At 44.4% G+C, this 20,641-nt stretch overlaps 1 protein-coding gene across 2 annotated transcripts in view; it reads right to left on the reverse strand.

Annotated features, from left to right (window-relative positions):
- The window catches only part of HEATR6 (HEAT repeat containing 6), a 36,284-nt gene extending 25,916 nt beyond the window's left edge, over window positions 1-10,368 (reverse strand). For both annotated transcript variants that reach the window (XM_067472005.1, XM_067472004.1), the window contains exons 1-7: window positions 10,061-10,368; window positions 9,862-9,969; window positions 5,766-5,906; window positions 3,730-3,845; window positions 2,052-2,166; window positions 1,424-1,525; window positions 695-832 (exon numbers count right to left, since the gene is read on the reverse strand). In XM_067472005.1, coding sequence (XP_067328106.1) covers window positions 695-832; window positions 1,424-1,525; window positions 2,052-2,166; window positions 3,730-3,845; window positions 5,766-5,906; window positions 9,862-9,969; window positions 10,061-10,282 — 942 coding nt within the window. In that variant the 5' untranslated portion in view covers window positions 10,283-10,368. The remainder of the gene's footprint in view (window positions 1-694; window positions 833-1,423; window positions 1,526-2,051; window positions 2,167-3,729; window positions 3,846-5,765; window positions 5,907-9,861; window positions 9,970-10,060) is intronic.
- Between the last annotated feature and the right edge of the window lie 10,273 nt (window positions 10,369-20,641).

Consider the following 20,641-nt stretch of genomic DNA (forward strand, 5'->3'; position numbering starts at 1 on the left):
GGCAAAAATATCCAATGGGATTTTGGCCTGCATCAATAGGAGAATAGTGTCTAGATCCAGGGAAGTGATGCTCCCTATGCTCTATTCTGCCTTGGTTAGACCACACCTGGAATATTGTGTCCAATTCTGGGCACCACAATTCAAGAGAGATGTTGACAAGCTGGAATGTGTCCAGAGGAGGGCGACTAAAATGGTCAAGTGTCTGGAGAACAGACAAATGGAAGAGACTCCACTTAGGCAGAAAAAAACGAAATGCAGAGACAGAATGGAGGACGATGCCTGGCTTGACAGCAGGACGTTTGGAAAAGATCTTGGAGTCCTCGTAGACAGGAGGGCGAACATGAGCCCACAATGTCATGTGGCAGCTAAAAAAGCCAATGGGATTTTGGCCTGCATCAATAGGAGTTTAGTGCCTAGATCCAGGGAAGTCATACCCCAGAATGCAGTGGAGGCTCCTTCTTTGGAGGCTTTGAAACAGAGGCTGAATGGCCATCTGTTGTGAGTGCTTTGTATGCAATTTTCTTGCTTCTTGGCAGAATGGGGTTGGACTGGATGGCCCACGAGATCTCTTCCAACTCTATGATTCTATGAAAAGCAAGAGCTCCACAAGTATACATACACATTAGACTACTTTTATGCTAGCTTTACAGTTCAAATAAAATATACAAGAACTGAAGTCAATGCGAAGGTTTACCCCATTCACTTTAGTGCTGTTCAGTTCCAATTTCTCCTGTGTCCCGGGTGACCTGCTGTCATACTGAGAAAGAACTGCAGGGTATAAGATGGACGGCATTTCGATGTTCAGTCCAGGAAGTCCGTAGAACATACACTTCTAGAGTCAGCAATTTTAAAAAAATCAGAATATTTAGTTGTTTGGGGCATTATTTGGCAGATTTAAATTAAAAAGAAAACCTTTTCTTCATCAACACTATGTTCATGCATCGCTAAACTCCCTTCCCAGTTCATTCAGGTCCTATCTATTGTATATTAGAAGCTATCAGCTTTGCTACTCTGAAATGTTTTAAGATGTATTGTATCAGTTTTACTGTACAGTGCTTTGTGTCTCCTTTTTGGAGAGAAAATGAGGGGGGGGGGGGACAACAACAATCGTAGTAGTAATAATAATAATATGTCATCTGAGATTTTTGTAAATGTCAGTCAGATGTATCTAAAAGAGAAGGGGGAGCATGCATGTCTACAGGAAAATTAGACTCATTCCTGTAAAATACAGGACGATTACTAAACATGAATAGAGAAATCCAGTTCAAGAACATAGCTGTGTTCCAAAAGCTAAGAATAAAATTGGAGAGTGTTGGGAGACAAGCACACAATATTTTCTGTGTTATTTACTCCCATGGCCAAAAAAATTAACTTCCTTTATGAAAGAAAAGTCAAATTTCCATTTGAAATCTGAAAAGGTCACCTTTAACACAGCAAGAAGGGAACCAAGCTGATCCGGCTGTTTTAATTTCATCTTTCCCCCGTTTAAGAGTGACTGGATTCCTTTTAAGGCATTCTGTAACAACTGGAGAGGAAACAAAAGGCAACAGCAGAATTCACTCCTCTCTCCATCAACTTGGCATCCTCTGAAGTAAACACTTAAGATGGTTAAAATCAATAGGTAGTGATTTCCCAAATGAACCAAAGCTGGACAATTCCTACGAGGTAACAACCAAAACTTGAGTAATTCAGCATGCAGTTTTGGCCAAACAAATAGTTTTTGTTCAATGTGTTGTCAAAGGCTTTCATGGCCTGGGTTGCTGTGAGTTTTCCAGGCTGTCTGGCCATGTTCCAGAGTCATTCTCTCCTTATGTTTCACCCGCAATCTATGGCATGCATCCTCAGAAGTTGTGAGGTCTGTTGGAATCTAGGCAAATGGGGTTAATATATCTGCATATTCTTTCTTTCCCACAGGGCTATCCAGCATGAAAAAAGAAGCTGTAAATTAACAATTGTGCGTGATTTTTAAAAATTCTCCACAAATGACTCAGGTGTTTTGATAAACATGTTCTGACCATGGCAGCTCCCAAATGGGCCACCCTTCTGCCTACCATACAAAAAGTGATGTCGTCGATCCCGATTGCTTTGGAAGACTGCAACACGTTGAGAAAAGTCTGAAAACAGAGCTCCCTGTAAGGTTCCTCCAAGTATGGCTGTCCAGGTATGCTAAAAAAAGGAAGCAGGTTTTTATTTGTTGCATGTCAAAAACCTTGCATAAAATAAGCTTAAAACTGTTAAAATAAAGGGATCACAAGCAGCTCAAGAGTTTTAGACCAAAAACGGGCAACAGCAGTCACACTGTCTGTAGCTTTAATTAGTTCTTCCTCTGTGCATGAGGCAGGACATTGTGGGCAAGCATACAGATGCAGAGTTGTTTGTTCTGCTCCACAGTCACACAAGGTGTGGGATTCTTTTAGGTCGTGCCATTTGGCCAAGTTGCCCATTCTTGGTTTGCCCCTGGAGGAAGACCCTCGGGGGGGGGGGGGGATCCAGTGGGATTTCCTGGTTTAGGTGCCCAGAGGGACACTCATCCTGTTGCTGGGGGAATGTTAAGAGAACATGAAGTTCTCATGAAGCTTTTCCTTGGTTTGAATCTACTGGGAGAAGGCTAATAGGCGAAGGCTGCGGTGGTTCGTGTTCACAGTGTTCAACCTTATTTCTCTCACAGTTGGCAGCAACTTCCTGTCGCACATTGGGGGTGGGGGCAATGCCAGCTAGTTTGTAGAGTCTATCAACAGGTGTGGGTTTGAGACATGCTGTGATTATTCTACAGTGCTATATTCACCTGCTTCACGTGGACAGACTTGTACCAAACAGGGCAGACATTCTTGGCAGTTGAGTAAGACAAGGCCAGGGCTGCTGTTCTTATTAAAGTTGGGTCTATGCGCTATTACTAAGTTTCCATAGGATATTATCGTGTGCAGCTACTTTCGGATTGGTGTCCATGCAGTGTTTCCTAAATGTTAGTCATGTTACCCATACTCTATTCTGCCTTGGTCAAACTACAAACTGTGTCCAACTCTGGGTACCGCAACTGAATGGAGATGGTAACTCTAAGCTGGAATGTGTCCAGAGGAGGGCGACTCAAATGATCAAGGTTCCGGAGAACAAGCCCTATAAGGAACAGCTTACAGAGCTGGGCATGTTTAGCCTGCAGAAGAGAAGGCTGAGAGGAGACATGATGAGGGCCATGGATCAAGAGGTGAAGAGAAGTCATAGGGAGGAGGGAGCAGGCTTGTTTTCTGTTGCCCTGGAGACTAGGATGCGGAAAAATGGTTTCAAACTACAGCAAAGAAAGGAGATTCCACCTGAACATTAGTAAGAACTTCCTGACTGTGAGAGCTGTTCAGCAGTGGAACTCTCTGCCCCAGAGGGAGTGTGGTGGAGGCTCCTTCTTTGGAGGCTTTTGAACAGAGCCTGGATGGCCATCTGTCGGGGGTGCTTTAAATGTGATTTTCCTGCTCCTTGGCAAAATGGAGTTGGACTGGATGGCCCACAAGATCTCTTCCAACTCTAGGATTCTACTATTCTATCTGCATTGCCATATAATGAAGTTCTAATTTTTTTTGTAGCCCAATACATTCTAAAGCCTAAATTATGGTACACTTCAGGTTCCCAGATAAAGTAGATTGCATCATACAGATTGCGTATCTCTTAAGTTCTACACTCAGAACAAAAATAAGACACAAGACAAATAAATGGACAGAAAAATAGAAGGACAAGTCATACCTGAGGCAGAGGTTAGCCATGCTGTGCACTGCGGCCCTTTTGAGTTCAGTGTCAGTTTGAGCTGCGCTACTGAGCTGAATCAGAAGTCCACCTTTTCCTAGCAAGGCTGGGAGGTACTAGCACAGGATCAAATAAACAAAAACCATCAGCCACACTTGCTACTTGTAATATAAAAAATGAATTTGCATCAACGAACCATTATAAAAGGAGGAATCTTGAAAGCTAGGAGGCCATATGGGGGCAGGGAATAAGTACGAAGCATTTTCCTACTATGAATAATAATAATATATTCACACACACACACACATATATCAGCTAATTTTGGCGATAAGGTTTTCAGCCCCTGTTTTTGGGCTGAAAAATACCTCCCTCAGCTTATAATGGAGTCAAGTTAGGCAACAGAGCCTGGAGGCCATTGTTTGCAATATATGATATATTTCTCTCTCCTCTTCCCTTCCCTTATCAATGTGTTTTCTTTTCCAAATACTCCCTTACTCACTGGAGGGGGAGAGAAGCCCTTGCAAGCCAGGAATATTTGTTAATCTCTCTTAAAGACATATAGGCATTTTCCTCTGCAAGCCTTTGCAATCCCTATGTGCCTATATATTATCTGTATCTATCTATATACATTAATTTTATATATGAATTTTCCCCTCATATGTTTGCAGGTCTTTGCAAATCCTATATTCAGATCAGATATTTCCATTAACCTGTATATCTATATCCATATGTATCCATTATTGTAATATATGAATTTTCCCCTCACATGTTTGCAAATCTCTGCAAATCCTATATCCGATATATAGATAAATATATAGAGGTACCTTTGCATCTCTCTCTCTCTCTGTGTATATATATGTGTGTGTGTGTGTGTGTGTGTGTATGAATTTTCCCCTCACATGTTTGCAAGTCTCTAAAAATCCAATATATAGATATCAATAAATATATAGAGATATCTATATATCTGTTTGTGTTTATGTATATATGTGCATATATATATACATTTTTTACATATTAATTTCCCCCTTACATGTTTGCAAGTCTTTGCAAATTCTATATAGATACAACTTGCTGAACTTGCTTACCACAAGTTCGAATCTGGGGAGCGAAGTGAGCTCCCGCTGTTAGCCTCAGATTCTGCCTACCTAGCAGTTTGAAAACATAAAAATGTGAGTAGATTAATAGGTACTGCTCTGGCAGGAAGGTCACGGCACTCCACGCAGTCATGTCAGCCACATGACCTTGGAGGTGTCTACGGACAATGCTGGCTCTTTGGCTTAGAAATGAAGATGAGCACCAACCGCCAGAGTCAGACACAACTGGACTTAATGTCTGGGGAAAACCTTTACCTTACCTATCTATATATAGAGAGATGGCCAGATAGATATATATGACTTTTGTTCCTTCCCAAATAGAATAATAGAATCAAAGAGTTGGAAGAGACCTCATGGGCCATCCAGTCCAACCCCCTGCCAAGAAGCAGGAACATTGCACTCAAATCACCCCTGACAGATGGCCATCCAGCCCCTGTTTAAAAGCTTCCAAAGAAGGAGCCTCCACCACACTCCGGGGCAGATAGTTCCACTGCTGAACGGCTCTCAGTCAGGAAGTTCTTCCTCATGTTCAGATGGAATCTCCTCTCTTGTAGTTTCCTCTCTTCACAGAGGATAGCTTTTTTCCCCTTTGTTGCAACAGTATACAAAGTATATACAAAATATACAATCTTTAGAGCTTCTTAAACTACTCACAGCAGCAATTCTCTTAACACACCATCATTAACCGCCACACTCTAATTACAGCGGCTTAACTCTTTTACAAGTGGTTAAGCCAGATGTATCAACTCTGCTATCACTTAGAAAATGCCAGGAAATTTCCTCAGATCTCAGGAGGAAATGAATGGATAGGTTTCAACACACATTTTATTCTCCATCTTTAGTATCCAATTACTGTGAAGAGTAATTGGGGAAAAAACAACAACCGCAACAGAGCATTTTGTGGGAATGTAGCAAAACATTCTCAAAGACATCCCTACCAACCTTTTGACATTTGGGTCCATTCTTGTAGACAGAAGCTGCCAAAGCTTGCAAGATTTCAACATGTGTCCAAGTGCTGCATTGCTCTAAGGCAGAGATAAAGTAGGGCAGGAGATACTTCAGACTTTCTTCATCCACTATAACCTAAAATTGAATAAAGATAATAGCAATTATGTGGCTGGTAAATAAATAAATAAATTAGGGATTATTCATTGTCTCCAGACCTTTGATCCTTTTAATTTCCTTCCTCTGGACACCTTCAGCTTAGAGTCAATCTCTCTTCTAAATTGTGAGGCCTAGAATTGGACAGAGTCTGGTTTTTATGACCTGACAGCATGTTGTTCATTTGCTTTGCTCATTCGAATTAAGTTGGTACATCCCGAATAGACTACTGCAACGCACTCTACGTGGGGTTGCCCTTGAAGACGGTTCGGAAACTTCAACTGGTCCAGCGAGCGGCAGCCAGGCTGCTCACCGGGGCGACATACAGAGAGCACACCACCCCTCTGCTGTGTCAGCTCCACTGGCTGCCGGTTCAGTTCCGAGCCCAATTCAAGGTGTTGGTTTTGACCTACAAAACCCTGTACGGTTCCGGTCCAGCGTATCTGTCCGAACGTATCTCCCTCTATGTCCCACCACGGAATTTAAGATCATCTGAGGGGGCCCTGCTCTCGACTCCACCGCTTTCCCAAGCGAGGCTGGTGGGGACGAGGAGCAGGGCCTTCTCAGTGGTGGCCCCTCACCTGCGGAACTCACTCCCAGTGGATATCAGGGCATCGACATCACTCCTGTCCTTCAGGAGGAAGGTAAAGACGTGGTTGTGGGACCAGGCCTTCGGGCAATCTGCTAACTAGGAAGGACAACCAGACAAATAGGACCGGCAGGACTGATAAATGTGGAAGGAAACTCTGAACTATGAGATAGCGAACATTGACCGGCATTAAGAAGTAATTGGTTTGTATCAGTTTGTATGAAATTTTATTGGTTTTATTGGTTTTAGCGGGTTTAGATGTAATGTATTGTTGTTGTTTGCTAATTTGCGTTATTCTGTTTTATTGTTGTATGTTACGGGCATCGAATTGTGCCTTGGATGTGTAAGCCGCCCTGAGTCCCCTTCGGGGTGAGAAGGGCGGGGTAAAAGTAAACCAAATAAGTACTGATGAGGGTGGAGTGGTTAGGCCAAAGCTCTGAGAGCTCCTGCCTTTGCTGTGGAGTTCCCCAGGGTGCTATCCTCTCGCCCCTGTTATTTAACATCTACGTCCGGCCACTTGCTGGACTGGTGCGGAGCTTTGGCATAGAGTGCTACCAGTATGCAGATGATACCCAGCTACTCTTGCGTCTCGAACCTGGGACAACCGAGATTCCTGAGAACTTTAAGCTGTGTTTGGAAGCAGTGATGAGTTGGCTGCGAGTGAGCAGACTAAAAGTGAATCCTGCAAAAACTGAGATACTCTGGCCCGGCCAGCCGCCAGAATTAACCCAGTCTCTTCCTGATTTCGATGGGGAAGCTCTGGTTCCGTCTGCCACTGTTAAAAGCCTTGGGGTTGTGTTGTACTCAATGCTGACGATGGAGGCCCAGATCACTGCCATAAGTAAGCAGGCCTTTTTTCATCTTCGCCAGGCAAGGAAATTGGCATCCTACCTTTCAGTGGAAGCATTGGCAATGGCAATCCACGCAACAGTCACCACTAGGTTGGACTATTGCAATGCCTTATATGCCAGCCTTCTGAAGTCAACAACCCAGAAAATTTGGATGGCCCAAAATGCGGCAGCCAGGCTGCTAGCGGGATCATCTATAAGATCCCATATTACACTGATTCTGCAACAACTGCATTGGCTACCAATAGAACATCAGATCTCTTACAAGATACTGATCCTGACATTTAGAGCTCAAAATGGCCAGGGACCTTTATATCTCAGGGACCGCCTCATTCCTTTTCTCCATCAGTGGTCACCTCGATCCACCCAGGAAAATCTCCTATACATACCAGGCCCTAGGGAGGCACATTTGGAACCTACAAGGCGTAGAGCTTTTTCGACCTATGCTCCAATTCTGTGGAACTCATTGCCTCCATATGTTAGAGCAATGTCTGAGTTGCGACCTTTTGTAAAAGGGCTCAAGACTTGGCTGTTTGGTTGTGCATTTAAGTAATCAGACCTAATTTGCCAAATAGTCACTGTTGAATGTTTTATGTTGAATGTTTTTATATTGTGAAATGCTATTTTAAATTGTACGTTTACAGGTTGAGGGTGAATCCAGCAAAGAGGGAGATCCTATGGCTGGGTCAACCAGGCAGTGGGGATATCTAGCTGCCTACCATGGATGGCAAGGCGCTACGCCCGTCATCATTGGTAGAGAGTCTGGGAATCCTTTTGGACCCTCTGCTGACGATGGAGGCCCAGGTCTCCGCTGTTAGCTGAACCGCCTTTTTTCATCTGCGGCAGGCTAGACGGCTGGCCCCCTCCCTGTCCAGGGACGACCTAGCTACGGTGATCCAGGCTACGGTCATCTCAAGACTGGACTACTGTAACGCCCTCTACATTGGCCTTCTTCTGTTGGTGATCCGGAAGCTCAAGCTGGTACAAAACACAGCTGCTCGGCTTCTTGCAGGAACTCTGATGAGATGCCACATAACACCAATCATACTGCAGCTGCATTGGTTACCAATTGAGCACCGGATCACTTTCAAAGTGATGGTACTCACCTTTAAGGCCTTGCATGGTCTGGGGCCGATGTACCTGAGGGACCGCCTCTCCCCTTACCAACCCCAGAGATCCCTCCGTTCTGAGGACCAAGATCTATTGGAAATTCCCAGTGTCAAGACCTTGCGTCTAACAGCAACCAGATGCAGAGCCTTCACAGCAGTGGCACCATCACTCTGGAATACTCTGCCACCTGAAGTCCGTTCTTTGCGGGACTTACCAGCTTTCCGCAGGGCATGTAAGACATACCTGTTTTGACAGGCCTTTGATTTTTAATATTGCTGTTTTTAAATTGTTTTAAATTGTTTTAAAATTGTGTTCGATTTTACCCTGTTCTTGTAAGCCGCTCCGAGCCCCAGGGGAGTGGCGGCATATAAGTTCAAATAATAAATAAATAAATAAATAATTGCTCGGAGCACCTTGGTAGAGAGCGACTAATTAAGAAGTGAAGGGATGGAGTTTTGCGGGTGAACCTGGCATGATGTGTGTTGTTGTTCACTCACAACCTTACGCATGTTGGACAATTTAAATGACATTTTCAAATAACCTGGGCAACGCTGGGTAGCCCAACTAGTCAATAATATAATAACCCCACTCTACGTGGGGTTGCCTTTGAAGACTGTTCGGAAACTTCAATTAGTCCAGCGGGAGGCAGCCAGATTGCTCACCGGAGTGTCATACAGGGAGCATACCACCCCCCTGTTATGTCAGCTCCACTGGCTGCCGATCCAGTTCCGAGCACAATTCAAAGTGCTGGTTTTGACCTACAAAACCCTATACGATTCCGGCCCAGCGTATCTGTCCGAACGCATCTCCCTTTACGTCCCACCTCAGAGTCTGAGATCCTCTGGGGAGGCCCTGCTCTCGACCCTGCCTGTCACAAGTGAGATTGGTGGGGACGAGGAGCAGGGCCTTCTCAGTGGTGGCCCCTCACCTATGGAATTCTCTCCCTGGGGAGATCAGATCAGCAACATCCCTCCTTTCATTCAGAAAGAAATTAAAGACGTGGATGTGGGACCAGGCGTTTGGGCACTCTGGCAGATGAATAAGGGACTGTAACGATGGACAAGAGTTGGACAAGGTGGAACGAAATATGAACCCTGAGTTGGTGAACGCTGTGTCTGAGATTGGCTATTGATTGTGTGATATATTGTTGTTTTTACTGTTTGCTTTTAACTGTTTTAATTGTTGACCATTTAATTGCTGGTTTTTATATGTTATTGTATTTGTGCAGGCACCAAGATGTGCCTTTTGTAAGCCGCCCTGGGTCCCCCCTTGGGGGTTGAGAAGGGCGGGGTATAAGCACACGAAATAAATAAATAAATAAATAATGATGATGGTGATGATGAGTTGTCGCTCCCTCGCTCTCGAGCCTGGGCACCCTTTCTCTCCTCACCTGGAATCTGTTCAGCAGCTGATGGATGAGCTGGCAGACCTTGTTGAGGAGATGCTCCTGATTCAACTGAACCAGCTGACAAGCTTGGACGAACAAGTCGCAAACGCCCTGCCAGGAAGAAGAGAGAGAGATGCCGTGTGGGAAACTGCGCCCTGAGCCCCACCCGCTTCTCTTCCCGGTCAAGCCCCTTCCTCCTCACTTGCGGCCTAAGCTCCGCCGGCGTCGGGGCTCCAGGCCCGCTGCTCTCGGACAAGAGCTGGTCGAAGAGCAGGTGCAGCTCCGTCCGGCGCCCGCTCTCCCCTCCCGGGCATGGGCCGGCCTCCGGAGTCAGCCGCAGGGCCTGAAGCCGGCTTCGGTAGCGCTCCAAAAAAGCCTCGCCCGATGCTAGGCCTCCCTCGGCTGTCAAGGCCTCCGCCGCCATTTTGCCCCCCTCCCTTCAACTTTTTTTTCCCGCTCTGGTCGCTTTACTAACTCCAGTCGCGAAGGACGCATGCGCAAGGGCTGGCTCCGCCCTCTATTGCTTCTCGTACGCATGCGCGTCCGTCGTTGCCATAACGACCTGGGAGGAAAAAATGGCGGGCGAGGCCTTGACAGCGAAGGTAGGCAGGGAATTCTGGAACCCCGGCGCCGCCGGAGCTTAGGCCTTAAGTGAGGAAGAACGAAGGGGAAGGGATTTGAAGGAGACGTAGTATAAATGAAGAATAAATGAGGGAATATGAAAGGGATTTATGTCACTTCAATAACGTCTGCCACAAAGGACGCATGCGCAAGGGCTGCCTCCGCCTTCTATCGCTTCGGCTAATGCAGGGCTACTGCGCATGCGCGTCCCTCGTTGCCACAGTGACCTGAAGCGGGGAAAATGGCGGCCAAAGCCTTGAGGACGGAGGGAGGCCTCGGGCCCTAGAACCCTGGCGCCGCCGGAGATTAGGCCTCGAGTGAGGAAGAACGAAGGGGAAGGGATTGGAAGGAGATGTAGCCTTTGACTGTGTGGATCATAATAAATTGTGGCAAGTTCTTGGTATTTATTTGTCGTGTCAGAACAACCAGTCAAATTATATTACATTTCTAACAGAGCAAGGCAAACAAGCAGATTACAAAATTTGTGAGTATGAGAGTTGATTAAATGTCCTTTGACCAGTATCTGGCCACTTGGTGGGATGGGCATACCAAGCCCCCTTGTCTCTCTCCTGAGGAATCTGTACAAGGACCAAGGAGCAACAGTCAGAACTGACCACGGAACAACAGACTGGTTCAAGATTGGGAAAGGCGTACGGCAAGGCTGCATACTCTCACCCAACCTTTTTAACTTGTATGCAGAACACATCATGCGATGTGCGGGGCTTGATGAATGCAAAGCTGGGGTGAAAATTGGTGGAAGAAACATTAACAACCTCAGATATGCAGATGACACCACTCTGATGGCCGAAAGCGAGGAGGAGCTGAGGAGCCTTCTAATCAAGGTGAAAGAAGAAAGCGCAAAAGCCGTGTTGCAGCTAAACGTCAAAAAAACCAAGATTATGGCAACAAGAATGATTGACAACTGGGAAATAGAGGGGGGAAATGTGGAGGCCGTGACAGACTTTGTATTTCTAGGTGCAAAGATTACTGCAGATGCAGACTGTGGCCAGGAAATCAGAAGACGCTTCCTTCTTGGGAGGAAAGCAATGTCCAGTCTCGATAAAATAGTAAAGAGTAGAGACATCAGACTGGCAACAAAGATCCGCATAGTCAAAGCCATGGTATTCCCTGTAGTGACCTACGGATGTGAGGGCTGGACCTTGGGGAGGGCTGAGCGAAGGAAGATCGATGCTTTTGAGCTGTGGTGTTGGAGGAAAGTTCTGAGAGTGCCTTGGACTGCAAGAAGATCCAACCAGTCCATCCTCCAGGAAATAAAGCCCGGCTGCTCACTGGAAGGAAGGATACTAGAGACAAAGTTGAAGTACTTTGGCCACATCATGAGGAGACAGCAAAGCCTAGAGAAGACAATTATGCTGGGGAAAGTGGAAGGCAAAAGGAAGAGGGGCCGACCAAGGGCAAGATGGATGGATGGCATCCTTGAAGTGACTGGACTGACCTTGAAGGAGCTGGGGGTGGTGACGGCCGACAGGGGGCTCTGGCGTGGACTGGTCCATGAGGTCAAAGACGACTGAACGAATGAACAACAACAACTTATGATATAATAATCTATATATATATATATATATATATAAATGCTCTGTGCATAATGAGTACCTTAAGAACAAAAGAACCAATGAACGAAATCACACCAAATTTGGCAACAAAATTCTTTCACAACACAAGGAGTGACCATCACTCAAAAAATTATGATTTTGTCATTTGGGAGTTGCAGTTGCTGGGATTTATAGTTTATTTATTTATTTAGAAGTTTTCTATACCAGCCTTCTCACCTCAACGAGGGACTCAGGTCAGTTTACAGCATATATGAAAGTACGATAATATATAAGTACGACAAAGTGCAAGGTCATTCCATATTAAAATAGTACAATAAAGTACAATAAAACATCGCCTACAATCAAAGAGCATTCTGAACATCAACGATGGAATTGAACCAAACTTGGCACACAGTTCTCCCATGACTAACAGAAAATACTGGAAGGGTTTGGTGGTTGACCTTGACTTTTGGAGTTGTAGTTCACCTACATCCAGAGAGCACTCTGGACTCAAACAATGATGGATCTGGACCAAACTTGGCACGAATACTCAATATGCCCAAATATGAGCACAGACGAAGTTTGGGGGCAATAGACCTTGACATTTGCGAGTTGTAGTTACTGGGATTTATAGTTCACCTACAATCAGAGCATTCTGAACCCCACCAACGATGGAATTGGGGCAAACTTCCCACACTGTATCCCCATGACCAACACAAAATACTCAAGGCCATCTAATCCAACTCCCTTCACCAGGTCAAGAAAACATAATCAAAGCCCTCCTGACAAAGAGCCATCCACACATAGATATAGATAGTTAAGATTTACACACACAGAGGTATAGTATCATAGATTTGATCTATGTGGTCAAATTTGATCTATGTGGTTGTGTGGTCGTCCTCACAACCATTATCTTGTGGGGTCCCGCAGGGTTCAATACTGTCCCCCATGTTGTTTAACATCTACATGAAGCCGTTGGGAGAGATCATCCGGAGTTTCGGGGTGCGGTGTTATCTGTACGCAGATGATGTCCAACTCTGTCACTCCTTTCCACCCACTACTAAAGAGGCTGTTCAGGTCCTGAACCGGTGCTTGGCCGCTGTGTCGGACTGGATGAGGGTGAACAAATTGAAATTGAATCCAGACAAGACAGAGGCACTCCTGGTCAGTCGAAAGGCCGAACAGGGTATAGGGTTACAGCCTGTGTTGGACGGGGTTACACTCCCCCTGAAGACGCAGGTTCGCAGCTTGGGTGTGATCCTGGATTCATCGCTGAGCCTGGAGCCCCAGGTCTCGGCGGTGGCCAGGGGAGCATTTGCACAGCTCAGGCCCGTGCGCCAGCTGCGCCCGTACCTCGGGAAGTCTAACTTGGCCACGGTAGTCCACGCTCTGGTCACATCCCGCATAGATTACTGCGCTCTACGTGGGGCTGCCCTTGAAGACTGCCCGGAAGCTTCAGATGGTCCAGCGTTCGGCAGCCAGGTTGCTAACAGGAGCGGCACTCAGGGAGCATACCACTCCTCTGTTGAGCCAGCTCCACTGGCTGCCAATCTGCTACCGGGCACAATTCAAGGTGCTGGCGTTAGCCTACAAAGCCCTAAACGGTTCCGGCCCCACTTACCTCTCCGAACGCATCTCCACCTATGAACCGACGCGGACACTAAGATCTTCCGGGGAGGCCCTGCTCTCGGTCCCGCCTGCGTCACAGGCACGGTTGGCGGGGACGAGAGACAGGGCCTTCTCGGTGGTGGCCCCTCGGCTATGGAATGTCCTACCCATTGACATCAGACAGGCCCCTTCGCTGCTGGCGTTTCGGAAGAAGGTTAAGACCTGGCTCTTTGAGCAAGCGTTTGGCTAATCAGTGCAATTGAACATAGGAAGACGGTAAAATTGAACATAGGAATGGCACAAGGATTACGAGAATGGATTTTGCTTTGTTATCGAGGCATCATGAATTGATAATAATTGTGTATTTTGTTATTGTGTATGATGTGTTTTAACTGTTATTGTTGTGATAATTTACATTGTGTAAACCGCATTGAGTCGCCTAATTAGGCTGAGAAACGCGGTATAGAAATAAAGCAAATAAATAAATAAATAAAGGGACCCTTAAAGAAGGACAATGATATGTTGCATGTTCCAGGGTGGGCAAACCAGACACTCTCCACATCAACACTGACAAAGAAACAGCAAGAAATACTGTTTACCCACAAGCATAAAGAAATTACAACAACACTTTCTCATTACTTTATTTTCCAAATCAACAGACTGGGCCACAGCAACACGTGGCAGGGGACAGCTAGTACAATATATTACATAATACTAATACTAACCTATACTGGTGAATTATGTATTGTGGTAAAATAATATAGTGCAATATATTAATATAATGTTTTATAGGATTTTAATGGTTTATTTTATATTGTAATTAATAATCTAGTTTTCATATATTTATTTGTTTGCCTTATATGTGAAAGACCAATGGTCTAAGCATCGAATAAACCTGGATAGTACAATATAATAGTATATAATAATATGATATATTATAAACAATATTACTATTAATATTGTAGTATAGTTGTTCAGTTGTCTCTGACTCTTTGTGACCTCATGGACCAGCCCACGCCAGAGCTCCCTGTTGGCTGTCACCACCCCCAGCTCCTTCAAGGTCAGTCCAGTCACTTCAAGGATGCCATCCATCCATCTTGCCCTTGGTCGGCCCCTCTTCCTTTTACCTTCCACTTTCCCCAGCATAATTTTCTTCTCTAAGCTTTGCTGTCTCCTCATGATGTGGCCAAAGTACTTCAACTTTGTCTCTAGTATCCTTCCCTCCAATGAGCTGTCGGGCTTTATTTCCTGGAGGATGGACTGGTTGGATCTTCTCGCAGTCCAAGGCACTCTCAGAACTTTCCTCCAACATAGAATAACAGATTTGGAAGAGACCACATCGGCCATCTAGTCCAACCCCCTGCCATGCAGGAAAAGCATAATCAAAGTATCCCTGACAGATAGCGCCAGTCCCGATGCCTCATCAAACTACAACTCCCAACAGCACTGACAGTTAAAGTGGAATCCAACTTCATTTATTCAACAGTTTGTAGGAATTAAGCGGCTACCTCCATGTTGGTGTGCCTGTGTCTATTTTTCTCACAAGCTGCTTTGAGGGGTTTTTTAAAGTATTGAAATTGCATAGAAGTGCTTGAATACATAAATAGGAGCCTGAGCCTCATTTCAATGGCATTTCAGTTTTTAAAAATGGAGTACATCCAGCCCAAATTAAACCCTTATCTCTCTATTTCCCCCTTCAGTTTCTCAAGATTGAAGTAGGCACTTCATGTTCCCATTGAAACACAAAGTGCTTCCTTTGGGAAGGATTGTGGCCGCTGGTTGTGAAGCCGACACAGCTGTAAGGCATCAGTTGAGATAAAATACCAATAAAAACTCTTGGATGAGGCATCATGCAGCATTGTGAAAGCAAAATATGGCAGCTGTTTGGCAAATAAATATTTGCAAATCCATTCGACAGGCACAGCCTTTTTCTTGCTCTTGCATTAGTGCCATTGACTCTGGGGGGTCTAATATGGAGCAGGAAAAGACAAAAAGGGAGAAGACCATTTTGGATAAAAATATTGAATGTAACCCGAGGGTAATTTCAGGCCAAGCAGATGTAAGAGGGATTAAATGGGAAGATTAATCTGAAATTCATGTCAGCTTTGACACCTCAGAAGGGAAGCTTATGTTACACATTTCCAGATTATGAAAGGTATAGGACAGGGGTCCTCAAACTTTTTAAACAGAGGGCCAAGTCACAGTCCCTCACACTGTCTGAGGGCCTGATTATAATTTTGAAAAAACCATGAATGAATTCCTATACACCCTGCACATATCTTATTTGTAGTGCAAAAAAAAACAAACAAACACTTAAAGCAATACAACAATTAAAGAACAATTTAAACAAATATAAACTTAGTATTAAAATCTTAAAAGATGATGCTGTCAAGGTGATGCATGCCATATGCCAGCAAATATGGAAAACACAAGAATGGCCATCAGAAAAAAATCAACTTATATCCCCATACCAAAAAAGGGAAATGCGAAAGACTGCTCAAACTTCCGTACAGTGGCCCTTATTTCTCATTCCAAGTAAGGTAATGCTCAAGATCCTGCAAGGAAGACTCCAGCAATACATGGAGAGAGAGTTGCCAGATGTTCAAGCTGGGTTTAGAAAAGGCAGAGGAACGAGAGACCAGATTGCCAATATCCACTGGATAATGGAGAAAGGCAGGGAGTTTCAGAAAAACATCTATTTCTGCTTCATTGACTACTCTAAAGCCTTTGACTGTGTGGAACATAATAAATTGTGGCAAGTTCTTGGTGGGATGGGCATACCAAGCCACCTTGTCTCTCTCCTGAGGAATCTGTACAAGGACCAAGGAGCAACAGTCAGAACTGACCACAGAACAACAGACTGGTTCAAGATTGGGAAAGGCGTACGGCAAGGCTGCATACTCTCACCCAACCTTTTTAACTTGTATGCAGAACACATCATGCGATGTGTGGGGCTTGATGAATGCAAAGCTGGGGTGAAAATTGCTGGAAGAAACATTAACAACCTCAGATATGCAGATGACACCACTCTGATGGCCGAAAGCGAGGAGGAGCTGAGGAGCCTTCTAATCAAGGTGAAAGAAGAAAGCGCAAAAGCTGGGTTGCAGCTAAACGTCAAAAAAACCAAGATTATGGCAACAAGAATGATTGACAACTGGAAAATAGAGGGAGAAAATGTGGAGGCCGAGACAGACTTTGTATTTCTAGGCGCAAAGATTACTGCAGATGTAGACTGTAGCCAGGAAATCAGAAGACACTTACTTCTTGGGAGGAGAGCAATGTCCAGTCTCGATAAAATAGTAAAGAGTAGAGACATCAGACTGGCAACAAAGATCCGCCTAGTCAAAGCCATGGTATTCCCTGTAGTCACCTACGGATGTGAGAGCTGGACCTTAGGGAAGGCTGAGCAAAGGAAGATCGATGCTTTTGAACTGTGGTGTTGGAGGAAAGTTCTGAGAGTGCCTTGGACTGCGAGAAGATCCAACCAGTCCATCCTCCAGGAAATAAAGCCCAACTGCTCATTGGAGGGAAGGAGACTAGAGCCAAAGTTGAAGTACTTTGGCCACATCATGAGGAGACAGCAAAGCCTGGAGGAGACAATGATGCTGGGGAAAGTGGAAGGCAAAAGGAAGAGGGGTCGACCAAGGGCAAGATGGATGGATGGCATCCTTGAAGTGACTGGACTGACCTTGAAGGAGCTGGGGGTGGTGACGGCTGACAGGGAGCTCTGGTGTGGGCTGGTCCATGAGGTCACGAAGAGTCGGAGACGACTGAACGAATGAACAACAAACTTAGTATTTCAATGGGAAGTGTGAGCCTTCTTTTGGCTGATGAGATAGGATTGTTGTTGTTGTGTGCTTTCAAGTCATTTCAGGTTGACCCTCAACGATGGCTGGGTAACTGACCTTGGAGGACCGTATCCGGCTCCCAGGCCTTAGTTTGGGGACCCCTGATCTAAACTCTCTTTTCTACTTCTGTTGGAAACAGCAACCGTCTACAAGCCTCCTATACTGTTATTGGTTATGTGTATAATTGTGATTGCTTACTATATTGTATGTATATTTTGATATGCAGTTTTCCCTTAACTCTATGTTGTTAGGGGGTTGTGGGAGGGACTACAGACCATGTGACCAGATTTGGGACTATTAGGACTGAGACTCCATTTTAGAAGCGAGTTTGCATCAGAAGCAGTACAGTTTAGAAATAGTGTCAGTATGCTGCAGTGTTTAGTTAGTCTTTATTGAGTCAATGTTCAGTAATGTATTAGACCAGTGATTCTCAACCTGGGGTCCCCAGATGTTTTTGGCCTACAATTCCCAGAAATCCTAACAGCTGGTAAACTGGCTGGGATTTCTGGGAGTTGTAGGCCAAAAACATCTGGGGACCCAAGGTTGAGAAGCACTGTATTAGACTGAAAAGAGTGTTAGTCTGTATGCAACAGAGAAGATACTAAAACTGAATGTTTTGGAGAACTTACTGTTTAAACTCTCAACGAATAAGAAATGTTGCTGTATGCTGAATACATGAAGTTTGTAAGTAAACCAACTATGTTACTTTTAACGAAGATTACATCTTTTTTGGTCTCTTGAGAGCACAAGTTTAAATAAAGTAATATATTTTATAGGAGAGTTGATGTCTTTGGGCAACTGAAAAAACACTTCTGAAGATCTGCTATATATTTTGAGCAGTTCAAAGAGACTGAGAACTGAGAAACCTAATTTGCCTTGCATGAATATTAGTGGATATTTACCACTAAAGAGAAGATTTACTCAAATGAGTATTTAACTCTTGTCAGGAAGACCATACTTTACAAAAAGGTTATGATTATTCCAAATAGTTGAATGCCACTCTAAAGAAGGGTCCCGCTTCCAAAAGGCTATGGAGATTTCTGATTTCCCAAAAGGTTATGGTCTCTAAAAAGGCCATGTCTTTCCAAAACCGCCTGCCTCCAAACTTTGGCCATTCCTGCATAGATAGCAGAATGAGCATGTGTCAATGCATCTTAGGGTTCTCCATAGGGCCACTGTGATGTCATGGTCTTTTTATGAAAAAAGCACAGGCAGCCCTGGTATTCTGAAAGCAAGCAGAATTCTGGGAAATGTAGTTTAGGGTGAGGTCCTTTGAATTCTCTGCCACAGGGGTCCTCGCCTTCCTAAACTACATTTCCCAGAATTCTGTTTGTACAAAAAGAACAGGGTTGTCTGCATTAAAACCTTATAGGACATACTATGTGACCGAGATGCTGGGATTAAAAATGTATATATAATATTTTAGAGGGGGGGAGAGAGGACCCGCCCCCCCCCCCCGGTGGCACAGTGGGTTAAACTGCTGAACTTGCTAACCAAAAGGTCTGAATCCAGGAAGCAGGGTGTGCTCCCGTTTTTAGCCCCAGCTTCTGTTAACCTAGCAGTTTGAAAACATGCAAATGTAAGTAGATTAATGTGTAAGTAGATTTCCCGCACAGGCGGGAAAGTAACAGCACTCCATGCAGTCATGTGGGCCACATGAGCTTGGAGGTGTGTACGGACAACGCCGGCTCTTTGGCTTAGAAAGGGAGATGAGAACCACCACCCCAGAGTCAGACACGATTAGACTATGTCAAGGGGAAACCTTTACCTTTAGATATATATATATAATTTAAAATATTAAATATATATTATACATTTATAATATGAGATATATACTATATACATATTAAATATATACTGTATAATATTAAGTATGTATTAAGTATGTATTTCTAATATTAAACACATATTATATATTTGCTTTCCTACATACCTAGAAGAAAATGTTCCCTTTCATTAACTGGATGTGCCAGCCAAGAGTGTATCTACAATGTAGAATGAATGCAGTTTGACACCACTTGAACTGCTGTTCAAGTGGGTCCTCAAACTAAGGCCTGAGGGCCGGATACAGCCCTCCAAGGTCATTTACCGGCCCTCGCTCAGAGTCAACCTAAGTCTGAAACAACTTGAAAGCTCACAACAACAACAACAGTGCTATCTCATCAGCCAAAAGCAGGCCCACACTTCCCATTGAAATACTAATAAGTTTATATTTGTTAAAATTTTCTTCATTTTAATTATTGTATTGTTTTTAAGTGTTTTTTGCTCTCCAAATAAGATATGTGCAGTGTGCATAGGAATTCATTCATGGTTTTTTTTCCAAATTATAATCCGGCCCTCCAGCAGTTTGAGGGACTGTGACCTGGCCCTCTGTTTAAAAGGTTTGAGGACCCCTGCTCAATGCTGTGGAATCATAGGAGTTGTAGTCTTGCACGGTCTTTAGCATTGGGGATCACTGGAAGGTCATGTGGGAAAAGCCAGCTATTACCCCAAGAGACCATTAGAGGATTACCATGTGCTCACTTACTGAGGGACAGAGAAAGTATTGCTTTGTGTTTCAGTCTGGTGAGAGAACCATCACCACAATCATAACACTAACAAGGCAATGCCTAGTACCTAAACTAGTACATATACAAAAGTCAAAATATGTATGTATGTAAGTAAGTATGTTGGTTTGTATGCCAAAGGCTCCTCCATGGCTTGACAGATCTGGAACATATTTGGCACACAGACCCTTCATCATCCAACTTAAAATAATTGGACTATTTTTTTTAAAAAAAAAACACCCCTTTCAGACGCAGAGCTCTGGAAAAGTAGATTGGTTGTGGCTAGGTAGAGTGGCTTCTGTGATTATGTCACTAGGAAACAAAGGGCGTGAATTGGATTGGCTGTTGCTAGGTGAACTATGTATGAGGAGAAGGAAAGACAGAAAGGAAGGAAGTGAAAAAGAAAGGACAGGAAGAGTGGGAGAAGGAAGGAAGGGAAGAGGGAAGGAAGAAGAAAGGAGGAAAGGAAGAAAACGAAAGTAAAAGAGATAAGGAGAGGGAAGAAAAAAGGAGAAAGAAAAAGAGAAAGCATGGGAGGGAAAAGGGACAAAGGAATAGAAGAAAGAAAAAGAATGGAAGAGGAAGGAAGGGAGAAGGTGTATGAGGG

This window comes from Anolis sagrei, chromosome 11, assembly GCF_037176765.1.
Source record: "Anolis sagrei isolate rAnoSag1 chromosome 11, rAnoSag1.mat, whole genome shotgun sequence".
Lineage (NCBI taxonomy): Eukaryota > Metazoa > Chordata > Lepidosauria > Squamata > Dactyloidae > Anolis > Anolis sagrei.